Source organism: Thrips palmi, unplaced genomic scaffold (assembly GCF_012932325.1).
Source record: "Thrips palmi isolate BJ-2018 unplaced genomic scaffold, TpBJ-2018v1 HiC_scaffold_11, whole genome shotgun sequence".
NCBI classification, from domain to species: Eukaryota; Metazoa; Arthropoda; class Insecta; order Thysanoptera; family Thripidae; genus Thrips; species Thrips palmi.
In genome coordinates this window covers 8730575-8755551 of record NW_023144622.1, presented here as the reverse complement: position 1 = coordinate 8755551, position 24977 = coordinate 8730575, and the positions used below count along the sequence as shown (strand labels likewise).

General features: G+C 55.3%; 1 protein-coding gene across 1 annotated transcript; it reads left to right on the top strand.

The window, feature by feature from the left end:
• On the top strand, positions 1 to 22006 carry LOC117639721. Its single transcript, XM_034375597.1, has 9 exons — positions 1 to 38; positions 3487 to 3706; positions 13852 to 14001; positions 14373 to 14519; positions 17540 to 17811; positions 18226 to 18679; positions 18808 to 19116; positions 19631 to 19983; positions 20560 to 22006. Exons 1-9 carry the CDS (start codon positions 1 to 3, stop codon positions 21062 to 21064), a joined length of 2448 nt encoding a protein of 815 aa, XP_034231488.1. The 3' UTR covers positions 21065 to 22006.
• Positions 22007 to 24977: the final 2971 nt, after the last annotated feature.

Sequence of the window (24977 nt, the reverse complement as noted above, 5' to 3'; positions counted from 1 at the left end):
ATGCGTATTTCAGAATGGACTCTTACATCTTTGCGAGGGTAATCAGATTTAAAAGAGCAGCATTCTTCCTCACCGGAGTCCGATGAAGATGGTGATTCGCGCATGAATCTTGTGCAGCTGGGGAGAACTTGGACTCATCCATGCTGATAACCTCCATGTAGCACACTCTGTGGTGGGCCCATGACTTTTAGGCCAAGTGCTGCCTAAGAAGACATATGCCCCATTCACCATCGTCATCGGACTCTGGTTTCACCATCGTCATCGGACTTAGGTGACGAAGAATGCTGGTCTTTTAGATCTGATACCCCTTGCAAATATTTAAGAGTCCGATTTGAGATATGTATTGTAGCCTGTTGGGATTGAGATGAGAGGAGCCGTTAGTCATTATTATTTGATTGGACCAGTGTTGACAAGTTGCAAACCACTCAGTGACCTCATGAGTGGACATTCGCCATTTTCACCACTTTAGCTGTGGCCATTCGTAAGTGGTTAATTATAAATCATAACTAGTTAATCGGGATAGTCTGTGGACTTACGCCTGTTTGTCAGAATGGCCTATGGACTTACGCCTGTTTGTCAGAATGGCCTATGGACTTACGCCTCTTTGTCAGAATGGCTAATGGACTTACGCCTCTTTGTCAAAAATCCACCTGGACTTACGCCTCTTTGTCAAATAACCACCTGGACTTACGCCTCTTTGTCAAAAAGCCACCTGGACTTACGCCTCTTTGTCAAAAAACCACCTGGACTTACGCCTCTTTGTCAAAAATCACACCTCATTTTGAAGGGTTTTTCTAACATTGCAGGAGTTACAGAAGAGTTACACACATGAGATTTTTACCAAAAGATGCACACTTTCTCAAAGAATTTGTCACAAAAATTTGAGTGTTGTGTGGGAATTTATAGATCTTAGAAGCTAAAAACAGTATGTTTTTTGGCCGTCCTGAAAAATTTGGTTCAGTGGACTTACGCCTCTTTGTCAAAAAACCAATGAACTGTAGAAGTGGCTACTCGGCAGGCAAGATGTGTTGGCTTTTGCGCGTGCTCGACTAGGACAAATTGTGCCTAGTCGAGTAAGACATCGCGTCAAAAGATGTGTCCCTCGCCTCCGACAGCGGGAGGCGAACCAAGGACTTGCCGCGTCAGTGCGCGAGGGTTTACCCCTGCGCCACCGGTCCTTCTTGGGGGGACAGCGACGCGCACCGCACATAGCATGATCTGGCGGCTGCACGGTGCAGTGGGGGCGCGGAGTGGAGGGGGGTCCTAGTTTGGCCCTAGCCCACCAGAGGGCTCCAGTGGTGGGTGCCCAGAAGGACATTTAGCCTAGTCGAGATGGACATTTAGCCTAGTCAGGGAAATTTAGCCTAGTCGCGAGGCCGACGCCAAGTCGAGTAGGATATTTAGCCTACTCGAGTTGTCAACCGAGGCAGGTACAACCTCCGACCAAGATACGTGGTTGTTTATAAAAAGTGGTACAGCGGGCGTTTCATTGTCTACTCGACTTGGCACAAAAGCCATCTCGACTTAGGAGGACCCAACACGCCTAGAGACGGTTTGCAGTGTGTCGTTGTACGGCAACTTGCCGCTGACGCCCCCTCCCCCTCCCCCACCCCCTTTTCCCCAGCCGCACCGCCCCCTCCCCGCCCCCTTCTCCCGAGCCGCCCCGCGAGCAGGCGACGAGCACACGTCAGATCGTGCGGCGCACATATTCATGCGGTGTTCATTCAGAATTAAGGCTGGCCAGCCACGGGCAACCCTGAGGGGGTGGGGCAAGGGAGGGAGCGCACAGTGGGCCAGAGGACCGGTGGAGGCGGCCGAAACTCTTGACGCGTTTTGAGCTCCAGAGTCGCTTAGTAGGACTCGAACCGAACGTGTGACCCCACCAATGGATTGCTGTCCGAACGAGGGATCCATTGGTGGGATCACACGTTCGGTTCGAGTCCTGCTCAGCGGCTCTGGAGCTCGAAACGCGTGTGCAGTTATGGCCGCCTCCACCGGTCTTGTGGCCCACTGTGGGGTCGGGCAGCGTCCGCACAGTGCGGGCGCTCAGTACCCTGAGGGTGTCGATTCCGCCGGGACGCTGGATGAGGTTGAGCGGTTGGTGGGGGTGGGGTGTAGGCGCCGAATTTGAGGGGGGGGGGGGTCCTCGGGTGTATCGGTTAGCAATTACCAGGGTCTTTCCGTAATGGGTGGAGCGTGCCGTCTAGCCTCGCCGGCCCAGCCAGCCCCGCCAGTCCGCCGGCCGGTTTGACCGCCTCCACACTGCCATCACCGCCGCCTCCATCCGGCACGGCCAATTAATTGTTTCGTTTAATCAATTTATCGGAGGCAGCTGCTCGGTACGGCCGGCACCGGCTAGCTGCGCCTGCACTGTAGGCCGAGGCCGGTGTCGCACAGCGGGCCGGAAGACCGGTGGAGGCGGCCAAAGCTCCGGACGCGTTTTGAGCTCCAGAGTCGCCAAACAGGACTCGAACCGAGCGTGTGACCCCACCAATGGATTCCTCGTTCGAAGAGCAATCCATTGGTGGGGTCACACGTTCGGTTCGAGTCCCATTTAGCGACTCTGGAGCTCAAAACGCGTCCGTGGTTTGGACCGCACCGGCCTTCTGGCCCACTGTGCGGCGCTGCGCTCGCGATGCAACGGCTGTATGGAGCGGCGCCGCATTTAGGGACGAGCATGCTTATAATGGCTGCAAGAATCGGAATAACAGAGCCGGGCCGAGGCCGTGCCGCCGGGGGCGGGAGAGAGACAGAGAGAGGGGGGGGGGAGGCGAGGGGGGCGTTTTAATTAACATCTCGCAGGCGCTGCTTCTAATTGTTTGTAGCTTTTAATTCTCGCATTCACCTTCGGCCTCGCCGCCGCCTTCGGCCATTGCCATTCGGCCGAGTGCGGTGCAATGACTTTTCGTCTCGTAAAAGAACGGAACCGAGCGGAGCAGAAAAACTGAAAATAACCACTGTTCCCAACTCTACGGCCACTTTGGTTCTAGGGCCCATGAAATCTGTGCGTGCGAAATCTAATTTTGCTGGACGTCGTCGCTGCCACGTCGTGTATACACATATCATAGTGGTTTTTTCAGTCCCTCGAATTCGGCGGCAGTTTAAAGCACATCCACACGAGTGTGAATTTTTTCAGAATGTCAGAAACCTGTCTGAAACCTTGATCAAAATTCGCACACCTCTGAAAGCTGAAAACTTCTTCTGACATTCTGTAGAACTCAGGCCATGAATATCAGAATACGTTTTCATAATTTCAACTTTTAGAGGTGCGGGAATTTTAACAAAATTCACACGAGTGTGACGGTGGTACAATTTTGTGTCCTCCAGGCGTAACTCAGTTTTGTGCTCTTTGCGGGTTCTCAGTTCACACTTAAGTGCTATATGCGTACACTCAGTAGTTTTCGGCGCAGTTCTGCCTGCACGGTGCTCCGCAAAACCGAAATAAAAATTCTAACCGCCACTTGTCCTCCTCTTCTGTGTCTGCAGGGTGTGGGACCAGTGCAACGTGGTGCAGGACTACCTGACGGTGTACGACGGCGGCGGCAAGGACTCTCCCGTGCTGGTGCGCATGTGCGGCGGCGACGCGGTGCCCGAGATCGTGAGCTCCGGGCCGCGCATGCTGCTCGAGTTCCACACGTCGCCCTTCGACTCGCCCTTCCACCCAGCGCCGCTCTCCTACCTGCCGGGGTTCGAGCTGGAGGTCCAGGTAAGGACACCACAGTCACTGAAAACGTAATGGTCGGACACATGGCCAAATTATGGCGTGGCAAAAAGGAACGCCAAAAATTGGCGGGTGCGGTCCAAACCCCGGATGCGTTTGGAGTTCTAGAGTCACCAAGTGGTACTCGAACCAAACGTGCCACCTCACCAATGGATTGCTCTCCGAACGAGGAATCCATTGGTGGGGTCACACGTTTGGTTTGAGTCCTAGTGACTCTGGAGCTCAAAACGCGTTGAGAGTTGCTAACGATGCCGATTTCATTACTTTCATATGGTGACAATCTCATCCCCTTCAAATGATGACAACTCTGAAAACTTAGGGGAGTGCATAGCATGCCCCCCCACGGAGTCAACCTCAAAGCATGCTCGACCGAAGAGAGTGCTTGCAAGCACGCCCCACGGTGGAGCATGCCTCTAAGCACGCTCCAGGATGAAAGCATGCCTTTTCCTTGACATGGAGGATGGAGGCCTTGCAACAGCGACGCAGCACGCTTCATCCTGGAGAATGCTTGCATGCTCCACCGTGGAGCGTGCTTGCCAAGCATGCTTCTGGGTAGAGCGTGCTTGCAAGCAGGCTCCAAGGATGGAGCACTGTAAATGTCTTACGGTGGAAGGCTGCACCAACATATTACGGTGGAGATTTTCTCCATAATACCAACAAAATTCGTCAAATTATCTGTAAGTTACTGTGAATTCTGAACGGTCCCTGGGGAAGTATGCCATGCACTCTCTTCAGTTTCTGGAGCAGATTGATATCATTTCCACAATGCTCCTACCCCATTGCATGAGCCTTAGAAGTGTGTCCAGTGTCACCAACTGGTGTGTCGGCATCCCTACAAGGAAAATTAGCCTCGAAACTGCCATGAAGTGGCAAACAAACTTTCCACAGTGCAGTGCCGCGTGGCCACTCCGTTTGACGGTGCCGTTCGCGCGAAGCGCCCTATCAACCTCGCTGTCCATTGAATCGAATTTTAAGTGCCCCGGGCGGCGCCAGGCGGCCCGTGATCCCGCCGCCGAAAGCGCCGGCAGCCCCTCGCCGAATTTCGCCATCCTTTTCGCCGCTTTACCCCCGCCGCACCTCTTCCGCGCTCCTTCCCTTTCTCTTCTTCTTCTTTCTTTTTTTCTTCGCCGTGAGTGGATTTTTTCAATTTTATCTCTTCCTTACTGTTCCTGGCGTCCTGCCTCCGCGCGTGGAGTATCGCTTTACCTTTGCTGGATCCAGCCGGAGCTCTTTTCTATCTCTTCCTTTCAACGCACACACACATACACTCACACCCGCACACCACACACACACACACACACACACACGGGCGACTTCTCTTCTTTGATGGCAACCATACCGTCTACGATGATCCCTCGTCGTAAACTCGCGACCAGCCTCCCCCTCCCCCCCCCACGGCTGAACGCGTTTGTATCCCGTTTTTACAACCTTCCTTTAGCTTTACATTAAAGTGCAGGGCGCCGCCTCTGAAACGGACGAGAGCCGCGCGAGTTTGAATTAAAAGCCAGGCGGCTGCAGCCCCGGCCTTGGCTCTCGCTGTGCCGCGCTGCAGACCGATTCCGAGAGTCGTCTTCGTCGCTCTGTCTCTCTCGCACTCCTGGGGCGTTCTCACGGGCGCGAGAGAGACAGAGCGACGAAGACGGCTCTGCCGTCTGCGAGTCCGCGGGGAATTGGATCCGTCTGGCGCGGCCGAGTTTGACGCGACCGCGCAGGCCGCCGCCGCACTGTAGCGGCGCGGCGAGGCACAGTGGGCCAGAAGACCGGTGGAGGCGGCCAAAACTCCAGACGCGTTTTGAGCTCCAGAGTCGCTAAATGGGACTCGGACCGAGCAATGGATTGCTCTTCGAACGAGGATTCCATTGGTGGGGTCACACGTTCTGTTCGAGTCCTACTTAGCGACTCTGGAGCTCAAACCGCGTCTCGAGTTTTGGCCGCCTCCACCGGTCTTCTGGCCCACTGTGCGAGGCGCCTCGGACTTTTCCGTCGAGAGACGATGATTGGAGCGCCGCTGTTTCCTGGAATACGACTCGAACCGTACCCGCGATCGCACCAGCAGATTTCGCGTTCATTCCGTCGGTGCCCGCATCTGCTTGGTTCACTGTCAAAGTCTCACGGCGAAGATGCCCCCATATTGCGGTGAAGATTTTCCATGATACGTTGGTGTTAGTCACTTTGTAACTCTAAACTCGATGAATTACCTGTTGACAAATTGCTTTCGAATGATGGATAAAGTCTTCACATTCTAATGCTGCAGCCTTTTCACCGTAACACATTTAGAGTTTATCGAATCCATTTTTGAAGATAGTCGTATGATCAAAACATATTGTTACGAGTTATGTCTGCACGTTGTAATGCTGGTGTGTGTGTGTGTGTGAGAGAGAGAGAGAGAGAGAGAGAGAGAGAGAGAGAGAGAGAGAGAGAGAGAGAGAGTTGGTGTATCTTTGTATGTATTTGTGTGTGTGTGTGTGTGTGGTGTGTGTGTGTGTGTGTGTGTGTGTGTGTTGGTGGGTGTGGAGAGGGGGGCAGCAGCATCACCGCCCTGATGACGTACTCCGCCGCCTCCGCCGCTGCAGCGCGCTGCCGGCCGGTGTTAAAAATGCACTATCGCGCCGCCCTGCCTGGCTGTGCCTGGCCGGGCCCCGCCGCCATGCAGTGCGTTTACAGCGCCATTGTATCGGGGCGCCCTTCTTATCGGCCGGATTTGAGGAGGATGGCCAGGGTTACCAGGGCGGCCGTGATGGCGTGGTGCACGGCCTCGCCATGGCCGCGCCCTCCTTCGTGGCGTGGCCGCCCGGTTACTTTGCTGCCCCAGTGGCCAGCGGCCCTATCGGCCGGACGCCCACATCGGCCCAATAGAAAAGCGACCCCCACCCCCGTCGCCCCCAACATCCCTGTCGCCCTCTACGTCCCCTTCGCCCCAACACCCTCAACAGCCCGTCACCCCCAACAGCCCATCGCCCCCAACACCCCCGTCGCCCCCAACATCCTTGTCGCCCTCTACAACCCTTACGCCCCCAACACGCCGTCGCCCCAACACCCCCGTCGGCCTCAACACCCCCGTACCCTCACCACCCCTTCTCTCTCACCACTCATCACTCCTCTCACCGTCATCACCCCAGAAACCCTCTCCTCCTCCCCCCTCCCTCCCGTTTTCCGTCATTGTTGGTACCCGGTTAATTCCTTATTCATGACGCGGGCCACAGCAGTCTGATTTCAAGCGTCGTTTTCTTCACTCTGACTCGCTCGCACGTATACGGGAGGCCCCATGAGTGCGAGAGAGACAGAGCGACGAAAACGACTCTCGGAGTCAGTCTGCAATTGTGAAATTGGGAAGCGAGAGTAGCATTTAACTCAAGGGCCCCGCGCGGTGTTCCTTCCGCGTGTTGTTGTTGTCCTTCCTTTTGTTCCTTTGCCCGGCTACACACGCAGGCTGCTGGCGACGGCACGCTGGTAATGGAATCGGCAAAATGCTTTCCATGTATGTTCGTGATTTCACTTCCCCCTTCCCTGCTTTTTTTCTTGCCGCGCGCATTGTTTTCTGTTTTGTCTCATTGGGGATTTTTTTTCTGCTGTGTCGGTGGCGGCCGAAAATAGCTGCATTGTGTGCAATTCCGCGAGCGCAGTGCTTGCCGCCGCCAAAACATGCTAGTTTGCGCAGCTAGGCATTGCCGGCCACCGTTCCAGCTTTCGCACATTGGTGCCGCCGACGCCGGGCACGCCACTGTGACCGCCACGGCAGCAGACGCACGCACACAGCCAAGGGGCACACAACTTCGAAAAATTCAGCACACCGTCATTTAAAATTCCGGATATTTCATCGCTATTTCAACGTCATTTCAAGGGTCGTTTTTGGCCCGTCCCGTTTATTTTTTGTGAAAAAATGACGGAGGGACGGGCATATAGTATGATCCTTGCTGTGCGTCCGTTCGTTCGTTCGTCCGTCCGTCCGTCCGAGGACTTCCCGTGGTCCGATCTTGACCAAATTTGGTATGCAGCCTCCTTGGGTGACCCTAAGAACCGCCCGGTGGCAGCAAATCCGATCCGAGCCCCGGGGGCGCTGCTGCAGGTGCACCATGGTCTACATGGGGTCGAGGAGGATCTCGGCAACGGATGCAGCTAGGAGGGCATGTAGGGGTATTTTTGGAATCGGGGCGACGAGAAAAAACCAATGGTACCAGTTTCGAGCGAATCGGAGAAGTTCGGACCCGGGTTCAAATCCCAGCGGGGTATTTTTGGAACATTCTTTTTATTCTAGTTTTTGCATTGTTTCTGATGTTTTTGAGGTTGCTGATGATGAAAACGACATTTATTTAAACCCCAGACTCAGGTTTAATTCCCGTAAGGGTCAAACATAGGCAAAATTCGTACGTTTCTTAATGTAACACGGGACGGGCCAAAGTTGCCGATGTATATCGCTACTTTTCCTGTTATTCTTAAAGGATATTTCACGTTTTTCAAGGGCATTTCACGTTTCTCTAAAGGTATTCGTATTTCAAGTTATTTCAACGTCATTTCATGGGTATTTTACGTGATTTCAACGTTACCTCAACGTTACCACAACGTTATTTTAAGTACGCGTCAAAAACGGAATCTGCTTTTCCCAGGAAGCCTATGGTAGAGACAGGAGTTTTCCAGTCCAGGGAGCTCCAAGGAAAACCAGAGACCGTTTTTACCGTGTAACTTCACGTTATTTCAAAGAAACGTGAAACGTTCACCAAAATTCGAGTTTGTCTCCCTCTCGCATACAGCCGGGAGGGGACACTTACTAGTCGTACGTTTTACGCTGAAATGTGACGTGTGGTGATGTAGCAAAAGTCGCCCGCTTACAGGAGCAAAGTGCGCCTTTCCACCCCCTTTCCAGCCCAACCTCTTTTTCCCTGCATCCGCGCCTGGCCGCAGACTGATTCCGAGACTCGTTTTCGTCGCTCTGTCTCCCTCGCACCCGAAGGGGGCGCCCCACGAGTGCGAGAGAGACAGGGCGACGCTCGGAACCGGTCTTCCGGCGGCTCCGCGGCTCCCTGTGTCGGCGAGAGTTGCAAGCAGCGGCGGCGGCGGAAGTTTGATTTGAAAATTCATGCGGTACAGCATCGGGCCGCACTACAAAATCAAATGTGTGCTTAGCATACAGGTGTGGGAGTGTACTTGCAAGTACACATCTATAGGTGTGTACTTGACAAGCATACATCTATAGATGTGTACTTGGGCAAGCATGCATCTGTAGCTGTGTACTTGGACAAGCACACATATATGTCACCCATTTGCCAGCACACTCCTATTGATGCATGCTTGCCCAAGTAAGCTATAGATGTATGCTTGTCAAGTACACACCTACAGATGTGTACTTGCAAGTATACTCCCACAGCTGTGTACTAAGCACACAATTGATTTTGTAGTGCGGCTGAGCAGGGAGCAGCGCCCCGCCGGAGTAGATTGGCATTCCTCCCGCACTGTAAATGTCTTACGGTGAAAAGGGGACCAACCCTAAAATGGTGGAGATTTTCTCCATAATACCAACGAAATTTTGTCAAAATCTCTGTAGTGAAAATTTTCAATGGTATGTTACGAAGTCAGCTGCACCAAACCCTAATATGGAAAATTTTCACCATAATATGGAGAATCTTCACTGTAGAACATTTAGAGTGCGCCGCCTCCCGCGCTCCGAGCAAAAAGTGGTCGTCGTGCACCTCGCAGACGACTCAGAGCCTCGCAGCAGACTGATTCCGAGAGTCGCTTTCGTCGCTGTCTGTCTCGCACCTACAGGGTGAGTTTTTTCGATGTGTCAATAATTTGTAGGAAGCTTAGGCACCCCTAGCGGATCATTTTTCGCTAGTGAACTAGTGGGCGCAAACGTCTAGTTACTGAGATAATAAGTGTTTTGTAATTTACCTTCGCGCCCACGAGGTAGGCTCTCGCCGCCACCCGAGGGTGGTGGGAACTCCCGAGTGGGGGTCATGGGACTCGCAGTAAACCCCAGGGAGTGCCACTGACTTCACGGAGAAAACCCTGGAGTCCTGCCACCCTCGCTAAGACAGCCGCGCGAGATCCACTGTTACGCAGGCCACCACGACAGTCACCTGAGACCCTCGGCAACCCCTCTGAAAAGTCAATTGAAAGGTCCGCCGCACCCCTGCGACCTTCGTTGCATCCCCGCTAGACCCACGACATCCTCTCGTGAGGTCTTGAGATCCTCAGTGGCCGCAGGTGTGTATCTGGCAGGTGCGAATGCCAAATTCTAAATATCATTTATCTCCGTACCTAGACGTTTGCGCCCACTAGTTCATTGGTGAAAAGAGATCCTCTTGAGGTGCGCAAGCTACCTACAAATTATTGACACATTGTAAAAACTCACCCTGTATACGGGACGCCGCGTGAGTGCGAGGGAGGCAACGCGATGAAAACGACTCTCGGAATCAGTCTGCGGCCCGCCGTCACCGCCTCGCCTCTCCCCGAGTCGGCGCGCCCGCCGAGGCGCCCCAAAGTGGGCCAGAAGACCGGTGGAGGCGGCCAAAACTCGAGACACGTTTTGAGCTCGGAGGCGCTAAATGGGCCACGAATCGAACGTGTGACCCCACCAATGGATTCCTTGAGTGGAGAGCAATCCATTGGTGGGGTCACACGTTCGATTCGAGTCCCGTTTAGGGAATCTGGAGCTGAAAACGAGTCTGAGTTTTGGCCGCCTCCACCGGTCTTCTGACCCACTGTGCGCCCGCCGCCCACGCTAACGCACTTCGACGCCTCTCGAACACGTCCCGCTCATCAGTCATGCGTCTTCAGTTCGTGTCTCCGAGGCGCTCCCTCCCCCCTCCCCTCCCCGCGCTCCCCCAATCACCGACCACACGTCGAACCTCCCCCTCTCCCCCGCCACCCTCTGAGCGGCCTCATTTTCACGGCGTTCCGCTCAGGAGGACACACAGACGGGCGGGCCGACGTGAGGTAGGCAGGCGGACGGGCGGTAGGCAGGCGGACGGGCGGAGCCACTGACTGGCTGGCGAACAGACGAATCAAGAGACAAAGACCTGCGAAATGTTTTTATTGTGCACTGAGATTCCACACGCTATGAGTATAGCACGTATGGTGCAATGCGCTGTGATATCGCACCATACGTGCAATGCCACAGCCATATTGCACCTTTGGTGCAATGCTTCCCGAAAAGGCCCTATGCTAATGCATGGGAATTTGGAGGCATTGCACTTCATGTGCAATGCTTTTGTATTGCACCAATTGACGCTATACTCATAGCGTTTGGATTCTCAGTGTATGTATGCTCAAAATATTCCGTAAAGTTTTAATCGTGTGTGCAAACTACACAATTACTAATTTGAATGTGGTGATGCATGATTTGATATCTGTGAAAATTTTGCCCACATTTGCATAAAGTCGTGCAAGTTACACGAGGGGGGAACAGCTTCACACATTTATTGTACACAATTTGACCACATTCCACATTCAGGTGGCAAAAACGCCTGTAAGTAGGCAACATGTGTGGCAAAAACGCCGAAATCATGCACATTCTTGCACATTCACACAATCATTGTACATAAAATTTGACAGTGGGTCACCCCTCGAAGTTACACGTTAAAAATTATACATTATGCATTATACATTGTGCCCTGACCGGGGAAAAGCGCCTGCGAACATGCGGTAGACCCGCCCGTGACGCTTGCGTGTGTTGCGGGCTTGCCTATCTCCAGTCTGCAGGCGCCAAAGCGTGGCCGGCTCGGTTCTAGCCCTATTTAGCGACTCTAAGTCTGAAAACGCGTCCTACAGTTTCGGCCGCCTCCACCGGTCTTCTGGCCCACTGTGCAAGGTGCACAAGGTCCTCGCTGCCGCCCCCATTACCGAAATGGCGTCCATGTGTGCGGGCCGGCCTGGGCCCGGCCGGGTGTCGCTTCCGGAAAGGAGACACCCCAAGTAGCGCGGAGCTGCAGCGACCCGCCCAACAACAACAACACGCCGTCACGCTGCTAATGGGGATGCAACAGGAGGCGGCGCCCTGCACTGCACACACTACAACACCATCATTTCTTGTTGCCAACATTTTTTTTCCCGCGTACCCGTTCCGTGTCGAGTGACTGGATGCGACGGAAAGGGGACGCGCCAGTGAAAAATGGGCATTCGGCAATGAGAATGGATGGCGGTGTACTAAGAGACCGAGAGCGAAGCGGGAGGGGGGAAAGGGGGGGGGGGAGGCGCTTTGCGCGCTTGGCGCTTGCCGGGAACGTGTGAAGCGCACAACTTATTTCAAGTAGGCAAAATTAAATAAAAGCACAACCGAGTCGGAAACGGCGGCGGGCGGCTGTGCTGTAGTGGCGCTGCAGGCTGAGTCCGAATGGGACCTCTCTCTCTCTCTCTCTCTCTCTCTCTCTCTCTCTCTCTCTCTCTCTCTCTCTCTCTCTCTCTCTCTCTCTCTCGCACTCATGGAGCGTCCCGTAGGGGTGCGAGAGAGACAGACCGACGGGACCTCCCCCTCGGAATCAGCCGGCTGAGCCCCTTCGCCGGGTGGAGCGCGGATGGCGTCTCGGAGCGGAACGCCCGCGGCACCGCCATGGGCACCGACCCGCCACCGCCACGCCACCGCCACGCTCAGCCTCGCTCCTCGGGGACACGGCGGCGCCACGGCGGCCGACTACGTGAGTCAGTGTCTACAGCGCCTTGCCGCCAGACGTGCCGTCGGCGCGTGCCTCCGGCGTAACGATGAAAATGATGTGGCCGTGCCGTGCCCTCGTGCCGTGCCGCTCTTCGGCACTGATTCACCGCCACGGCGGAAACCGGATGCAGCGCCGTTCGCCTTTCTAAAAACAATAACAATGGCTGTGGCAGGCCTCTGCAGACTGATGCCGAGAGTCGTTTTCGTCGCTCTGTTTCTGCCGCACTCTTCGGAGAGACAGAGCGACGAGAACGACTCTCGGAATCAGTCTGCAGGCTTCCTCTGGGCCTCCGCCGGCCGAGGCCGAGGGCTCTGCGGACGACACTATTCGTTTCCCCGCGCAAAGAAACGCAAATGACTTTGGCGCCAAAAAAGTCTTGGAAAGTTGCTGCGGGGCTCGGCGACTTAATTATCGCCCCGCGGCCACGCGACCGCCAGCCAGACCGCGGCGGGGACCTGCTGCCGGCCTCGTACACTGCTTCGGACACGACCTCGGACACGGCCTTGGACCAACACGGCCTCGGCACGATCTTGCACACGGCCCCGCACACGGCCTCGAACACGGCTGGGGCAAGACCTCAATGGCTAAACGCTAAAACGGCCTCGGATACGACCTACGGTAACTCGCCCGCGATAGACCTCGTGACAGACCTCGAGATCACCGGCCTTGGACACACTTGGCCCCAACGGCCTCGAACACGGCTGGGGTAAGACTTTGGCTACAACCTCAGACACGGCCTCGGACACGGCCTCGAACCTGGCATAGAACTCAGCCACGGACACAAGGAGGCAATCACGTACGGTGTTTTGTGACACAAGATTTCTGAGGCCAATAAATTTCGTCGGATTTCGTCCATTTTTATGTATAAAATTGCCTGTTTATGGCCTTTTTGGGGAAAGATTTCAGATTTCCTGAGATTTCTTGGGCTCCGGGGGACACAGGATTTCTCGAGTGGTTGCCCTCTCACACGGACACGGTGCTGGCGAAAACCGCGACAACCTGAGACACGGCCTCGGTGACGACCTCGGACACGGCCTGCACCACGGCGATGATCGAAATGGGGCTGCAAATTCGGGGCTGCACGTGACGGGCGTGGCGCTGCGTTGCTCCGCGTTTCTCATATCCTGTTCTTCTCGGCGACTCGCCCTGCTCCGCCCTGCCTGGTCTGTTTGCTCGCCTTTCTTTCCATATTAAATTCCGACTAACATCGGCGTGGAACCTCGCGAGAATTCTTCCCCCGTCTCCGAACCCCTCCGGGCTCCAGGTCCCCCAACCCCCTCCCCCTCGAGCGTCTTTATTTTCCATTCTCTCTTTCGCTGTCGTCGTGCCTGACGGTAATTTTGGGTCGGCACCTCTTTAATCTGTGTGCGTCACTTGTGTGTGTGTGTGTGTGAGTGAGAGAGAGAGAGAGAGAGAGAGAGAGAGAGAGAGAGAGAGAGAGAATGCCTGGTGGCTGATGAACTCTTTCCCCTGTTGTGCCAGGTGCTTCTGGTGGAGGCCCGCTCCGCCACGTACGTCAAGGACCCCCACCGCTGCGAGTTCCTCATCACCTCGTTCGAGTCCACGTGGGGCATGCTGGAGAACCCGCGCCACTCGCTGCCGCCCAACACCACCTGCCGCTACCACTTTCAGGTACAATTAGTAGTTTCGCCAGTCTTCGCCGTTGTTTTTCAAGGAATTATGCGGTGCCATTTTCGGTAGATTGTGACTTCGGTCATGTTCGTTTGAATACGATGTCGCATTTATAGAAAAAATAATTTCTTTACGAAAATTTCGGTATTAATTAATCCGCTTATTAATATCTACTCAAACTTGTATCTGGTTTTCAAAAAAAAGCGTAGCTAAAGTACACTAAGTTATAGATACACTAAGATATGGGTGCTGCACGCTCCAAGACGAGAGTAGAGCTCCTTACTACGCGTAAAGAAAAAGCACCACAATACGCCCTGTGTTCAGCAATGAGTTTGCTAGCAAAAACTAACATGTTTTTCGTGTCTTTCCAGGGCAAGAAGCGTGAGACGGTGTGGCTGTCGTTCGTCAAGTACCACGCGGCCGCCACGGACCCCACGGCCTTCGACTCGGAGTGCAACGCGCGGATGCGCGTCTGGGACGGCCGGCACGGCGTGGCCGGCGCCTCCACTACGCACAAGGTACATCTCGACCACGATGGGGTTTGAGTTTAGAAAACTAGGGCGTCAAGATCGTATCGCCGGGTGAGTCCCCCAAGACCCTGGAGGCCATCATCACCATGTTAGCGTGTTGCAGTTTTCGGGTGAAGTGAGCCAGAAAAGACACGGCGAGGATCACGACAAAACTCGAATTAAAGTCTTTTAAACCTTCAACACAATGCTTGTTCGCCTTCCTTCCACATCAACCGTCTCACAGTGCCCCGGAGCACCACGCTCCAGCCCTTGACTCTGGCTTATAACGCAGTGATGACACCCCACACAAATTCCCTTACGCTAACCATCGGTGCCGGTCCCAGGGAAGGGGCTTTCGCTGCCCGCCACTTGCAGCGCGAGGCAGCCCTGCGTTCAATGTCTGAGCGTGACGCACCCGCGCCTTGTCAGCCACCTGGAGGGAGCCAGCCTGCAGCCAATCTGCACCCAATAATTTTCTCTCGGGAAACCCCTTGCCCCTCCCCTTTATCCGCTCCTGCTTCGCGACCACAATCGAACGTATCTCATTGGCGTGGGTAGGGATTGAAGGCCTGAGGGATTGAATGCCAAAGGCCTGTGTCGAAGCACGCGCGAATGTGACCGTAAATTTCTGGTTGAGAGACGCCCGTCGCTGCCCCGTGCTGAGAAGGACTGGATTCCTCCCAGAAGTCAGAAAGCAGCTCCCTTGAACCCGGGATACCGTAGAACACCAACCCCAACCGTAGGTCCCCTGACCGTCCGATTTAGACTTCCCCGTCGGGATGCGGTCCGATACAGTCTGGATTTCGACGCCTTCACTACCAGTTGGAGGACCGCCTGCTAGACTAGATACAGGCCTTAGGCCACTAGATACTAGCTGATGGCTTGTGAGCAGTCTAGCACTCAAGTATGGCCGTAGCATTGTCGGCTTAGAGGCTCGCCATCGACGGTTTACTCCACTGGATAGATCAGTTGCGATCGCCCGTGAACAGTATGCCGACCCAACGGTTCAGACGTACAGCTCCGAGCCCTCGGATGGCTACTTCTGACTTCTGGAAGGAAGACAATCCCGCCCAGCAGGGTGACAAAGATGACTGTCTCAAAAGACGGCGTGTAAATATTGCGTCGTCCCTTTCTGGCCAATTTTTGACCAGGCCGAACCCCCCTCCCTCAAAGTGACGATGTAATATTAGCACGCCACCCAACCTGAAATTCGAGGTCGCATTCCCGCGTGCCTCGACTCAGGCCTTTGGTGTTCAATCCGTGGCAGGCTGAAGACCGGCGACAGCGATCAAAATCCCGGGCATGTTTTGAGCTCCTGAGCCGCGAAATGGGACTCGAACCGAACGTGTGACCCCACCAATGGATTGTTCTTTAAATGAGGAATCCACTGGTGGAGTCAGACGCTCGTTCTGAGTCCTGTTTAACGACTCTGGAGCTCAAAACGCGTATAGAGTTTTGGCAATCGGCGCCGGTCTTCTGGCCCACGTGCCTCGGGGACCTTGGACGTTCTCGGCGTACTTACGTCGCAACCACCCCAATGTAAACTCTGAAATATTGACTTCAATATCAGATATTGAAATATTGAGATCAATATCATGTATTGAGATATTAAGATCAATATCGAATATTGATATTGGTCATTTCAATGTGCCTATGAAATTTCATCATAAAAATAATGAAATTGAAGTAAATATATTGAAAACCCGCCCAGCCCTGGCCCACACAGTCGGGCCTGCCCGCACCAGGCAGTCCGCGCGCCACACGAGCCCTTGTGCAAAGGCTCCGTTTCGCTATAAAAAAGAGAAAAAAAGCTTGAATGACAACAAAAGAGTGAGAGGACCGGTTGAAAAATGATTTGGCCGCACGCAACCCCGGAGGAGAGTGGCGGGTGGAGGTCAGTTTGCACAGCATGGGGAGCGGGGGGGCTTTTCCAGCGAGTACATGGACAGACTGGGCCAGCGTGGGACAGCTCGCCAAGGATTGTGTTAGCGCTAGTCGTTGCAGGCAACCCCTTTCACAATTAAGTGCCCGCCGACACCGTTGGCAACGGTGTGGTGTGGGTTTGACTCCGTGCGCCGCCTGTGCACGCAGACAGGGAGAGACACTCAGACTCTGTCCTTCCCCGCCAATTTGCCGAATTTGCTTCTCCGAGGAACCGCTTCGACGACCCAGCCCCCCCCCCCTCCCCATTCGCCCCTCCAGCACAAACCGCATAATATTCCCCCCCTGGGGGAGGGGGGGACTGGCTGTGCTACGTAATACTCACATCATTACATGCCACACGATCACGCACGTCCAGGTCTGTGGTGTGCGGGCATCTCAAAACCAGAGCATTCGTCTTTTTTTTTCTTGCCACGTTTCCGGTTTGTCCCAGGAGGGTCCTCATTTACAACTGTAACCCAATGAGGCGTCCTTCCAAAAATATTGAAATATCGGCCCAGCCTTGATTTTAACGCGGCCTTGAGGCACGTTGCCGCAGGCATGGCCGTGTTTCTGGCCCAACACTTTCCTTTTTTAATGACTTCTATGTTTTTATTTTTACCTGCCGGCCCAAATGTCAGAATGGGTTTATTTTTTTCAATGTTGGATCAGTATGGGGAAGAAACAAACACCTTTGGGTGAGGAAAATTCGAACATTCCATTTTTAGAGCGGATTTCCTTGTTTCAAGATTTACTATTTCTGGTGCGCTCCCACGATCATGTAGGGCACCAATCGGTTGGTAAAGTTTGTTACCACTCCTGCAGTGTTCTATTCGGGCCCGCTCTGGCAAGGCCCTGTAGAATTTTTAGGGCAAGGGAAAAACAACTACTTTTGGGGAATGACTTTTTTTTTGAAAATAACCTTAAGATAATGTGAAATAACATTGCAATAACGTGAAAAACGTTCTAATAACGTCAAAGTAACTTAACGTGAAAGAGCAAAAATTTAAAATAGCGCGGTGTGATAAAAAGTTTTTTTTTTGTTTTTTTTTTAAATAAAAGTTTGTTGCTTTCTGTTGCACAAGTGACAATGTGAGTTCCTTCTGCAGGGCAACTCGAGCCTGCTGGGGGAGTTCTGCCGCGACACGGTGCCGCGGCTGTGCGCGCACTCACTGCTGTCCAACACGACCCGCACCACGAGGCCCTGCTCGCCCGCCGAGAGCTACGTGTCCACCTCGCCAGAGCTCACGCTGGAGCAGTTCCTGCGCCAGGGCTCGGCGCTCTACCCGCTCATCTTCGCCCTGCGCTACGAGTTCGTCGACACGGCGCTGGAGGGCGCGCGCGACAAGGCGTCCACCAACCCGTGCGACCGGGTCTTCAGGTACGTCGACACTCTGCTGTAGGAGAGCGTGACGTTGGCGAAAGGGCCTTGCAGAAAACTGCACAAGAGGGAGAAAGGAACAGATACTTCAAGAACATGAGCCGAACAGTGTTCTCCAGGCCCACCACGCGCTAGGTACATCTCGACCACGATGCGGATGGAGTTTAGAAAACTAGGGTCTAGATCGCATCGCCGGGTGAGTCCCCCAAGACCCTGGAGGCCATCATCACCATAATCGTCGCTGTTAGGCCTATGCATACCTTTATCGGTTCAGTCAGCACAATCTGACCTCACATGACCTGACCGCAACCTCTGATGCAACTCTGATGCAGTGGGATTTCATCACATAAATTGGGCTAATCCCTATCCGAAGCACCCCGACAGCCCTGTTGACCGCCATGTCGTTGCCCCCAGGTCGTCGAGCACCTCGCCGTCGCAGGGCCACTTCCAGGCGCCGCGCTCCGTCTTCTTCTACGGGCGCGGCGGCGCGCAGAACCTGAGCTGCGTGTTCCGCTTCGAGGCGGGGCCGGGCGAGCGCGTCAAGCTGACGCTCACCAAGGGCCGCTTCGGCAACAGGCAGTGCAGCCAGCGGCAGGACGCGCGGACGGGCCGCTGGGAGTGCGAGACGCGCCCCGCCACCACCAAGGCCGTGGCCGCGGCCAGGGGCGGCGGCGGCCGCGCCGAGCCCCAGGCCGAGCTCTGGGTGTCCGAGTACCCCTGGCCGGGCGTGCCCGTCGCCAGGGACTGCTTCTGCTCCCGCCTGCAGGTGCCCGTCGTCATCTCCACCCTCACGTCCCCCGTCGTCGAGGTCAACTTCACCGTGTCGCGCATGAACATCACGCAGGACTACAACGACTTCCACTTCGAGGTGAGTGACTGGAGCTCAAAACGCGCGCGGTTGACCGCCTTCACCGCAGCAACAACTACGCTTCAGTTGAACCAGTGTGGTGGTGCGGTCCGGCCGGCGGACGCCGTTCTGAACTGTTTGTGTTCCAGGGCGAGTTCGAGTTCATCGGCCTGACGGAAAACTCGGTTGAGTCCGGCGGACCGCCGGGGTGCGCTGGCGCGCGCGCCTCGGACCGCCGGATGACCAAGAACTCCGGGGAGGTGACACTGCGCCGCCCCGCCCCGCCGACGCCCCCCGGAGCCCCGGAGGGGGGGCTGGCCCCCGCCGTGAGCGCGGCTGCGGCCAGCATGACGTCACCCGCGCCACCGCCACCGCCCATGGACCCCGACGAGCTGACCTGCGTCAACCCGCCGTGGCTCATCGAGCCCGAGGACCTGGGCCACTACATCTACCTCAAGGTGAGCGCGCGCGGCGCACGCCTCCGACTCGACGACACCGACCGACAGTCGCTCGCTCACTCACGCTCACCGCACGCGTGCACTCACAAGGTCGCTCTCTCTTACTCTGTCAGTCAGTCACTCCTCGCACTCTCACTCACACCCTCTTTCACCTACTCTTCACGCACTCTTCACTCACTCACCACTCTTCACTCCTTCACTCACTTACTCTTCACTCACTCTTCACTCACTCACTCCTTCACTCACTCTTCACTCCTTCACTCACTCTTCACTCCTTCACTCACTTACTCCTTCACTCACTTACTCTTCACTCACTCACTCTTCACTCCTTCACTCACTTACTCTTCACTCCTTCACTCACTCACTCTTCACTCCTTCACTCTCACTCTTCACTCCTTCACTCACTCACTCTTCACGCACTCACACACCACCCAAACACACAGAAAAAGGTTCCGCAACGCACCGAAAAACAGCTCGGAACAAAACACTCACCTCCTTCACCTGTATGCTGCAGATCCGCGGGAAGGAGATGCCGCGCATGTCGGCGGACTGCCGCACCAAGAACCGCGTGCTGGTGCGGCCGGGCCTGGACTCGCGCAAGGTGTGGGTGTTCTGCCCGGCCGAGCCCAACTCCAACGAGGTGTCGGAGCTCTTCTCGGAGGGCTGGGAGCCGCGCGCCAACTCGTCGCCCATGTCGCTGCTGTCGCCGCTCGCGCGCGCCCTCATCGTGGAGCTGGTGCAGCGCGAGGAGTCGACGCGCAGCCCGGGCCCCGCGCCGCACGTGTCCTGGGTGCAGGTCTCGCGCAGCAACCGGCCCTCCGCCGCCTCCTCCGCCGTGGCGGCCTCCCCGCAGGACTGCCCGTACAAGTGAGTTTCCGTACACTGCCAAAAAAAGGAAAAGAAACGAAAAAGAATTAGGCACGGGTAAAAAACTGTATAATGGAGTTTAAGCATGAAGTAACGCTCGATGGGCTTGAGTGCCTAAGCCGAACATAAAGTTAAGACTAAAAAGAATTGGCCATGACTCTGGTCGGTTTAATACTAGGTTTAAAACAGTAAAATACCGTAAAATAAATTTAAATACAGGAGCAGTTCCTTAACTGTGCCGCACAGTACTTAAGTGTGAACAATTTTTGTTTTGCTTTCGACTGCGTTTGGCGAAGGGGCAACCACATTATAGCTAGGGAACTCAAGATTTCTTAAGGCGAAAGATTTCGTCGGATTTCGCAAGATTTCGACCGATATTACGCCCAAAATTTGCTTGTCTTTGGCCTTTTTGAGTGCAAGATTTCAGATTTTCAGAGATTTCTAACGCTCATAAGGGGACACAAGCTTCTACAGTGGTTGCCCCCTCGGCGTTTGGTGCAGTCACCAGGACCGAAAAGCCGGTTCGGTGGTTCCCTTTGAGGGTTCGCGCTCACGCTCGGTGCTCTCTGTCCGCAGGTGCCCCGAGCTCAACGCGTGCATCCCGCCGTCGCTGTGGTGCGACGGGGTGCCGCACTGCCGCTCGGGCTACGACGAGGACGAGGCCAACTGCGCCTTCCAGCTGGGCGTGCCCATGCTGTACATGGTGACGGCCGCGGCGGCGCTGGCGGCGCTGCTGCTGCTGGTGGGGGTCACGGCGTGCGTGCGCGTGTGCCGCCACCGGCGGAAGGAGCGCCTGCAGAGCGCCAACAACAAGATCTCCGGCAACGCCATGGGCCCCGTGGGCCCCATGGGGCACCCGCTGGGGCACCCGTACGGGCACGCGCCCAACGCCAACAACCACCACCACCTGCACGTCAACCACCTGCACAGCAACGGCGACATCAAGACCGCCACGCTGACCAAGCGCTACGGCCACCACCACGGCGGCGTGCACGGCCACGGCCTCGGCCCCCAGGGCTACCCGGGGCCGCCCGGGCCGCCCGAGGACTTCTACTTCGACGGCAAGGACTCGCTGTGTTGACAGGACCCCCTGGCTATTGAGACCACTGTGTGAAGGGCACCGGTGCCCCGCTGCCCTGCGCGAACCGCCGCGCCCCGCACCGCCAGCACTGTCTCCGCGGCGGCCAGGGCGCGGCACCCTGGACCAGGCTTGCAGTTTGGACAGCGCGTTTAGTTATTGTTGATGTTGTTCCCCGTTTTGTTTCCATGTTATCGATTTGTTTCCTGTTTTCATAACGTGTCACGAAAACGCAAGCTGTCCTCGGGGAAGTCGCAGGAGGGCAGCGCCTCATAACGTGAGGATGATCCTCGTGTCAACAGAAGGCCTGTTTTGAATGTGTTTGCGTGTGGTGGCGATGCCGCGCCACAAAAATTTATTCCGTGTGTTTTGTGCTAACACGCGAGCTCTCCAGTCTCGTTTCTCGTTGTTTTTGAAAAGAAAACCCCGCTTGAGCCGCTGGTTTGCGGACAGTTTAGACAATATTCCCCTGCGTTGCGCTTCCCTGTTGGCACGAGTCCTGGGCGGAGGCTCAAGGTGACAAGACTGAAGCGAAAGTCGTCCACGGCCTAACAGACTCTTAATGTGTCGTGGACGGCGGAGTGGTCTCATAGTCAGGTAACCGGAGCAGTCCGCCGAAGTAGCGCGGTGCGATGCAGAGCGAGCTCCCAGTGTGGGAGTCCCAGTAATGCGCACCGCGACAGTGCCGCGGAGTGAGCGGCGACCGAATCGTCTTGCCGTGACTGCAGGCGTCGGCGACGTGCGCGCGCGCCCCGTGCGTCCATGATACTGTGTGTAAAAAGATGTGTGTGTGCGTGAGTGTGGTGGTTATTGTGCGTGTGTGTGTGCATGACACGAGTGTGTGAGTGAGTGCGTGTGTGAGTGAGTGCTTGTGCGAGTGAGTGACTGAGTATGTGTCTCCCTAACAGGAGTAAAAAATTTAATGTACAAAGCGAAAATGACTTTTGATAAATAAACAAATAAATAAATTGATTGTTATAAGTTCTCGTTTATCATTTGGCGAACCTTCGTACCTTATACACGGACACCGGAATTTCAAGCTGGGCTTTAGGTGGGCTCACTCTTTTCACAACACGGTAAAAACTGTACCTGGTTACCTGGTTTTCCCAGGAAGCCTGTGGTAGACACATAGGTGATTTCCAGGGGGTTGCCGCCGAGGAGGCCTTGGTGAACGGGCGCAGCGCATCCCGGACCCGATCATGGCGAAGGTGGAGAGCAGCAGCATGGTGGCAGGGGCATCAGGCGGAACGTCTAGCCGAGCATGGCACGTGTTCCCCCGGCACTCAAAGCCCTGGAGTACAAAAATGCTGGGTAAACAAACAGCTTGGTCTCCACAGTACCGTGTCGCGTTGGCCGGATGGCGGTGATCCACACCTTGCGGGCAGATGGTTGCTGGGGCAGTCCATGGTCACGACGAGCTTTGCGTCGACGAGGGTCTCGGACATCGCGGACTAGTCTTGGACACAGGCACGTTTGACGGTGTGCTGCACAACACGCGGTCGCTGTCGGTGGCGTGAGCTCCGGCTGCCGACGTCCGCTCGGATCAGCTGTCTGAACTTGACTGACTGCGCGTCGGTCTGTCTGCCTGTCCCCCGTCGCTGTTCCGTCCGCTCGCCCCGGCTCGGCTCGGCCGGAGGGCGACGGAACGAAGCGAAGCCGCCGGGATGCAGTGGCGCGGCGTAGTTTGCTGGCGCGCTGCGGCGCGCGGGAACTTCAAATGTTGTTTCAAAACCGACAGCTCCGTGACAGGGTCCTAAAACGACGTAGTGACAAGAGGACTTTCAGAATCGGTCTACAGCATCAACCGCCAAAAAGATTTCCCTAACGAAGGGATCGGTTTCCTCGTCCCCTCATTTTCCACAACATTGTTCATTTCATTCACACTGCTTTCCCCCTTCCCCTCTCCCGGTGCGTTGCGTTCCCCTTCGCGGCTCTCTGACGTTTTATTGAGTGGATCCCGATACTCCATCAGGCTGTCACTTCTTTGTGAATTAGGGATTACGCGCCCTACACTGCGTCATGTGGATTTTGGGATACATGGCCAACAATGGCACGCCGCTCACGTTTTTTGGGGGGCCGCGTAGGTGTATGGCTGCAGCGTGTCAGAGAGAAGGGTGAGAGAGAGAGAGAGAGAGAGAGAGAGAGAGAGAGAGAGAGAGAGAGAGAAAGAGAGAGAGAAAGAAAGGGAGGCGGGGAGAGGGGGAAGGTAGACGGGGAGAGGGGAGGGGGAAGGGAGACAGAGAGGAGGGGAGGGGGGGGGGAGGCTGCACGGGCCTGAGATGGAGATAAAGCCCCGTCTGGATTGCCGCGTCGCGTCTCCACGGCGTCGCCGTGTCCGATAGCAGCGAGCCGGAGGCACCGGAGGGGCTCTTTTGCCGGCCGTATCCGTCGACCGTTTAATTTCAGACGGTGCCGTTGACTTGGTCAGCGGCAACGGTTTTGAGACGCACGAGGGGCAAACAACTTCGTCAAAATTTGTACACCGTTATTTCAAATTCACGTTATTTCATTGCTATTCCCGCTATCCCGCTATTTCACGTTGCTATTTTAATGGGATATTATTTTGCGGCGTCTTTTAACCTCATATTTTTTAAATCGCAAAATGAAGAGTGGGAGCACTGGATGTCAGTGTATGTCACTCTGTGTGTATATATGCCACTGTGGGTGTGTGTGTGTGTGTGTGTACGCACTCGTAAATCCCCCCGCACTGACCTTGAGCGGCACTGTAAATCATGGTGTAAATCCACTCTCAATAATTAGGCTCGTGTTTTGCCCTGGACTGCGTCCCACACTCGGGGGCCGTACGTCCCACAGTGGTCCAGAGAAGACCGGCTCGGGTGGCCAAATCTCCAGACGCATTTTCAGCTGTACAGTCGCTAATGGGACTCCAACCGATTCGCGCGACCCCGCCAATGGGTTCCTTTCCTAACGAGATCCATTGGGGGGCGAGAAATCGTGTACAGAGTACTCGCTATTACGCGGTATTACGGGGATATTACACATGTACTAAAATTAAAATGCCAAAATTTGGCATATTTGGACCAAACATAGTATTGCGATTACGTGTATTACGCGCGTAATACACGGTTTTTGGGTACCGGGTACACCAGTGTTAACCCCCTCGATTGGAGAGTCACACGTTAGGTTCGAGTCCTGCTAAGCTGCTCTTGAGTTCAAAACGCGTCTGGAGTTTTGGCCGCCTGCGCCGGCCCCCTGCCCCACTGCACGTCCCGTGGCACAACAGAGTGGTGCACTCTAAATGTCTTACGAAGAAATTTCACATAATACGAAGGAAATGGCGCAAGCATAATACGAAGGTGGTTTTTCTTCGTATTACGAAGGTTTTTCTTTGTATCTTACAATGATAAAGCTAAAAAAAATAGTATTACGAAGGAATATTGCTTCGTATTATGCTTGCGCCGAATTCACTGTAACAATAACATAGGTCAAATTTCACTGTAAGACATTTAGAGTGTGGACTCTCACCCAGGCGCGGATCCAAGGGGGGGCGATGGGGGTGTCGCCCCCCCCCCCCCCTGAAGGCGGCGAAGCTGCCTGAAAGGTAGGCAAAAAGTCGCACATAACCCCTGTAGGTAGGCAACTTTCACGACGTCGCCCCCCCCCCCTGAACCCGTCTCTGGATCCGCCCTTGGACTCTCACCCCCGGTCACCAAGTCGGCCTCTGTCAAGGCTGTTGACGCCCCACTGGCGGCGGGGCGGCCCGGAGGCCGGCGCACCACGCCGTCGTCGACGCCTCCACGACGGGCTCCTCCAAGTCGGAGCGGATCAACCGGGTCAAGGGTCGTTAGAGGTTTTATGATCCTCCAGTGGCCTCCGGGGTGTCTTCCCGGAGTGCTCGGTCGAACGTCCGCCCGCCGCGCCAGGCCGCGCCAGCCGAGCGCTCGCTGGCAGACCG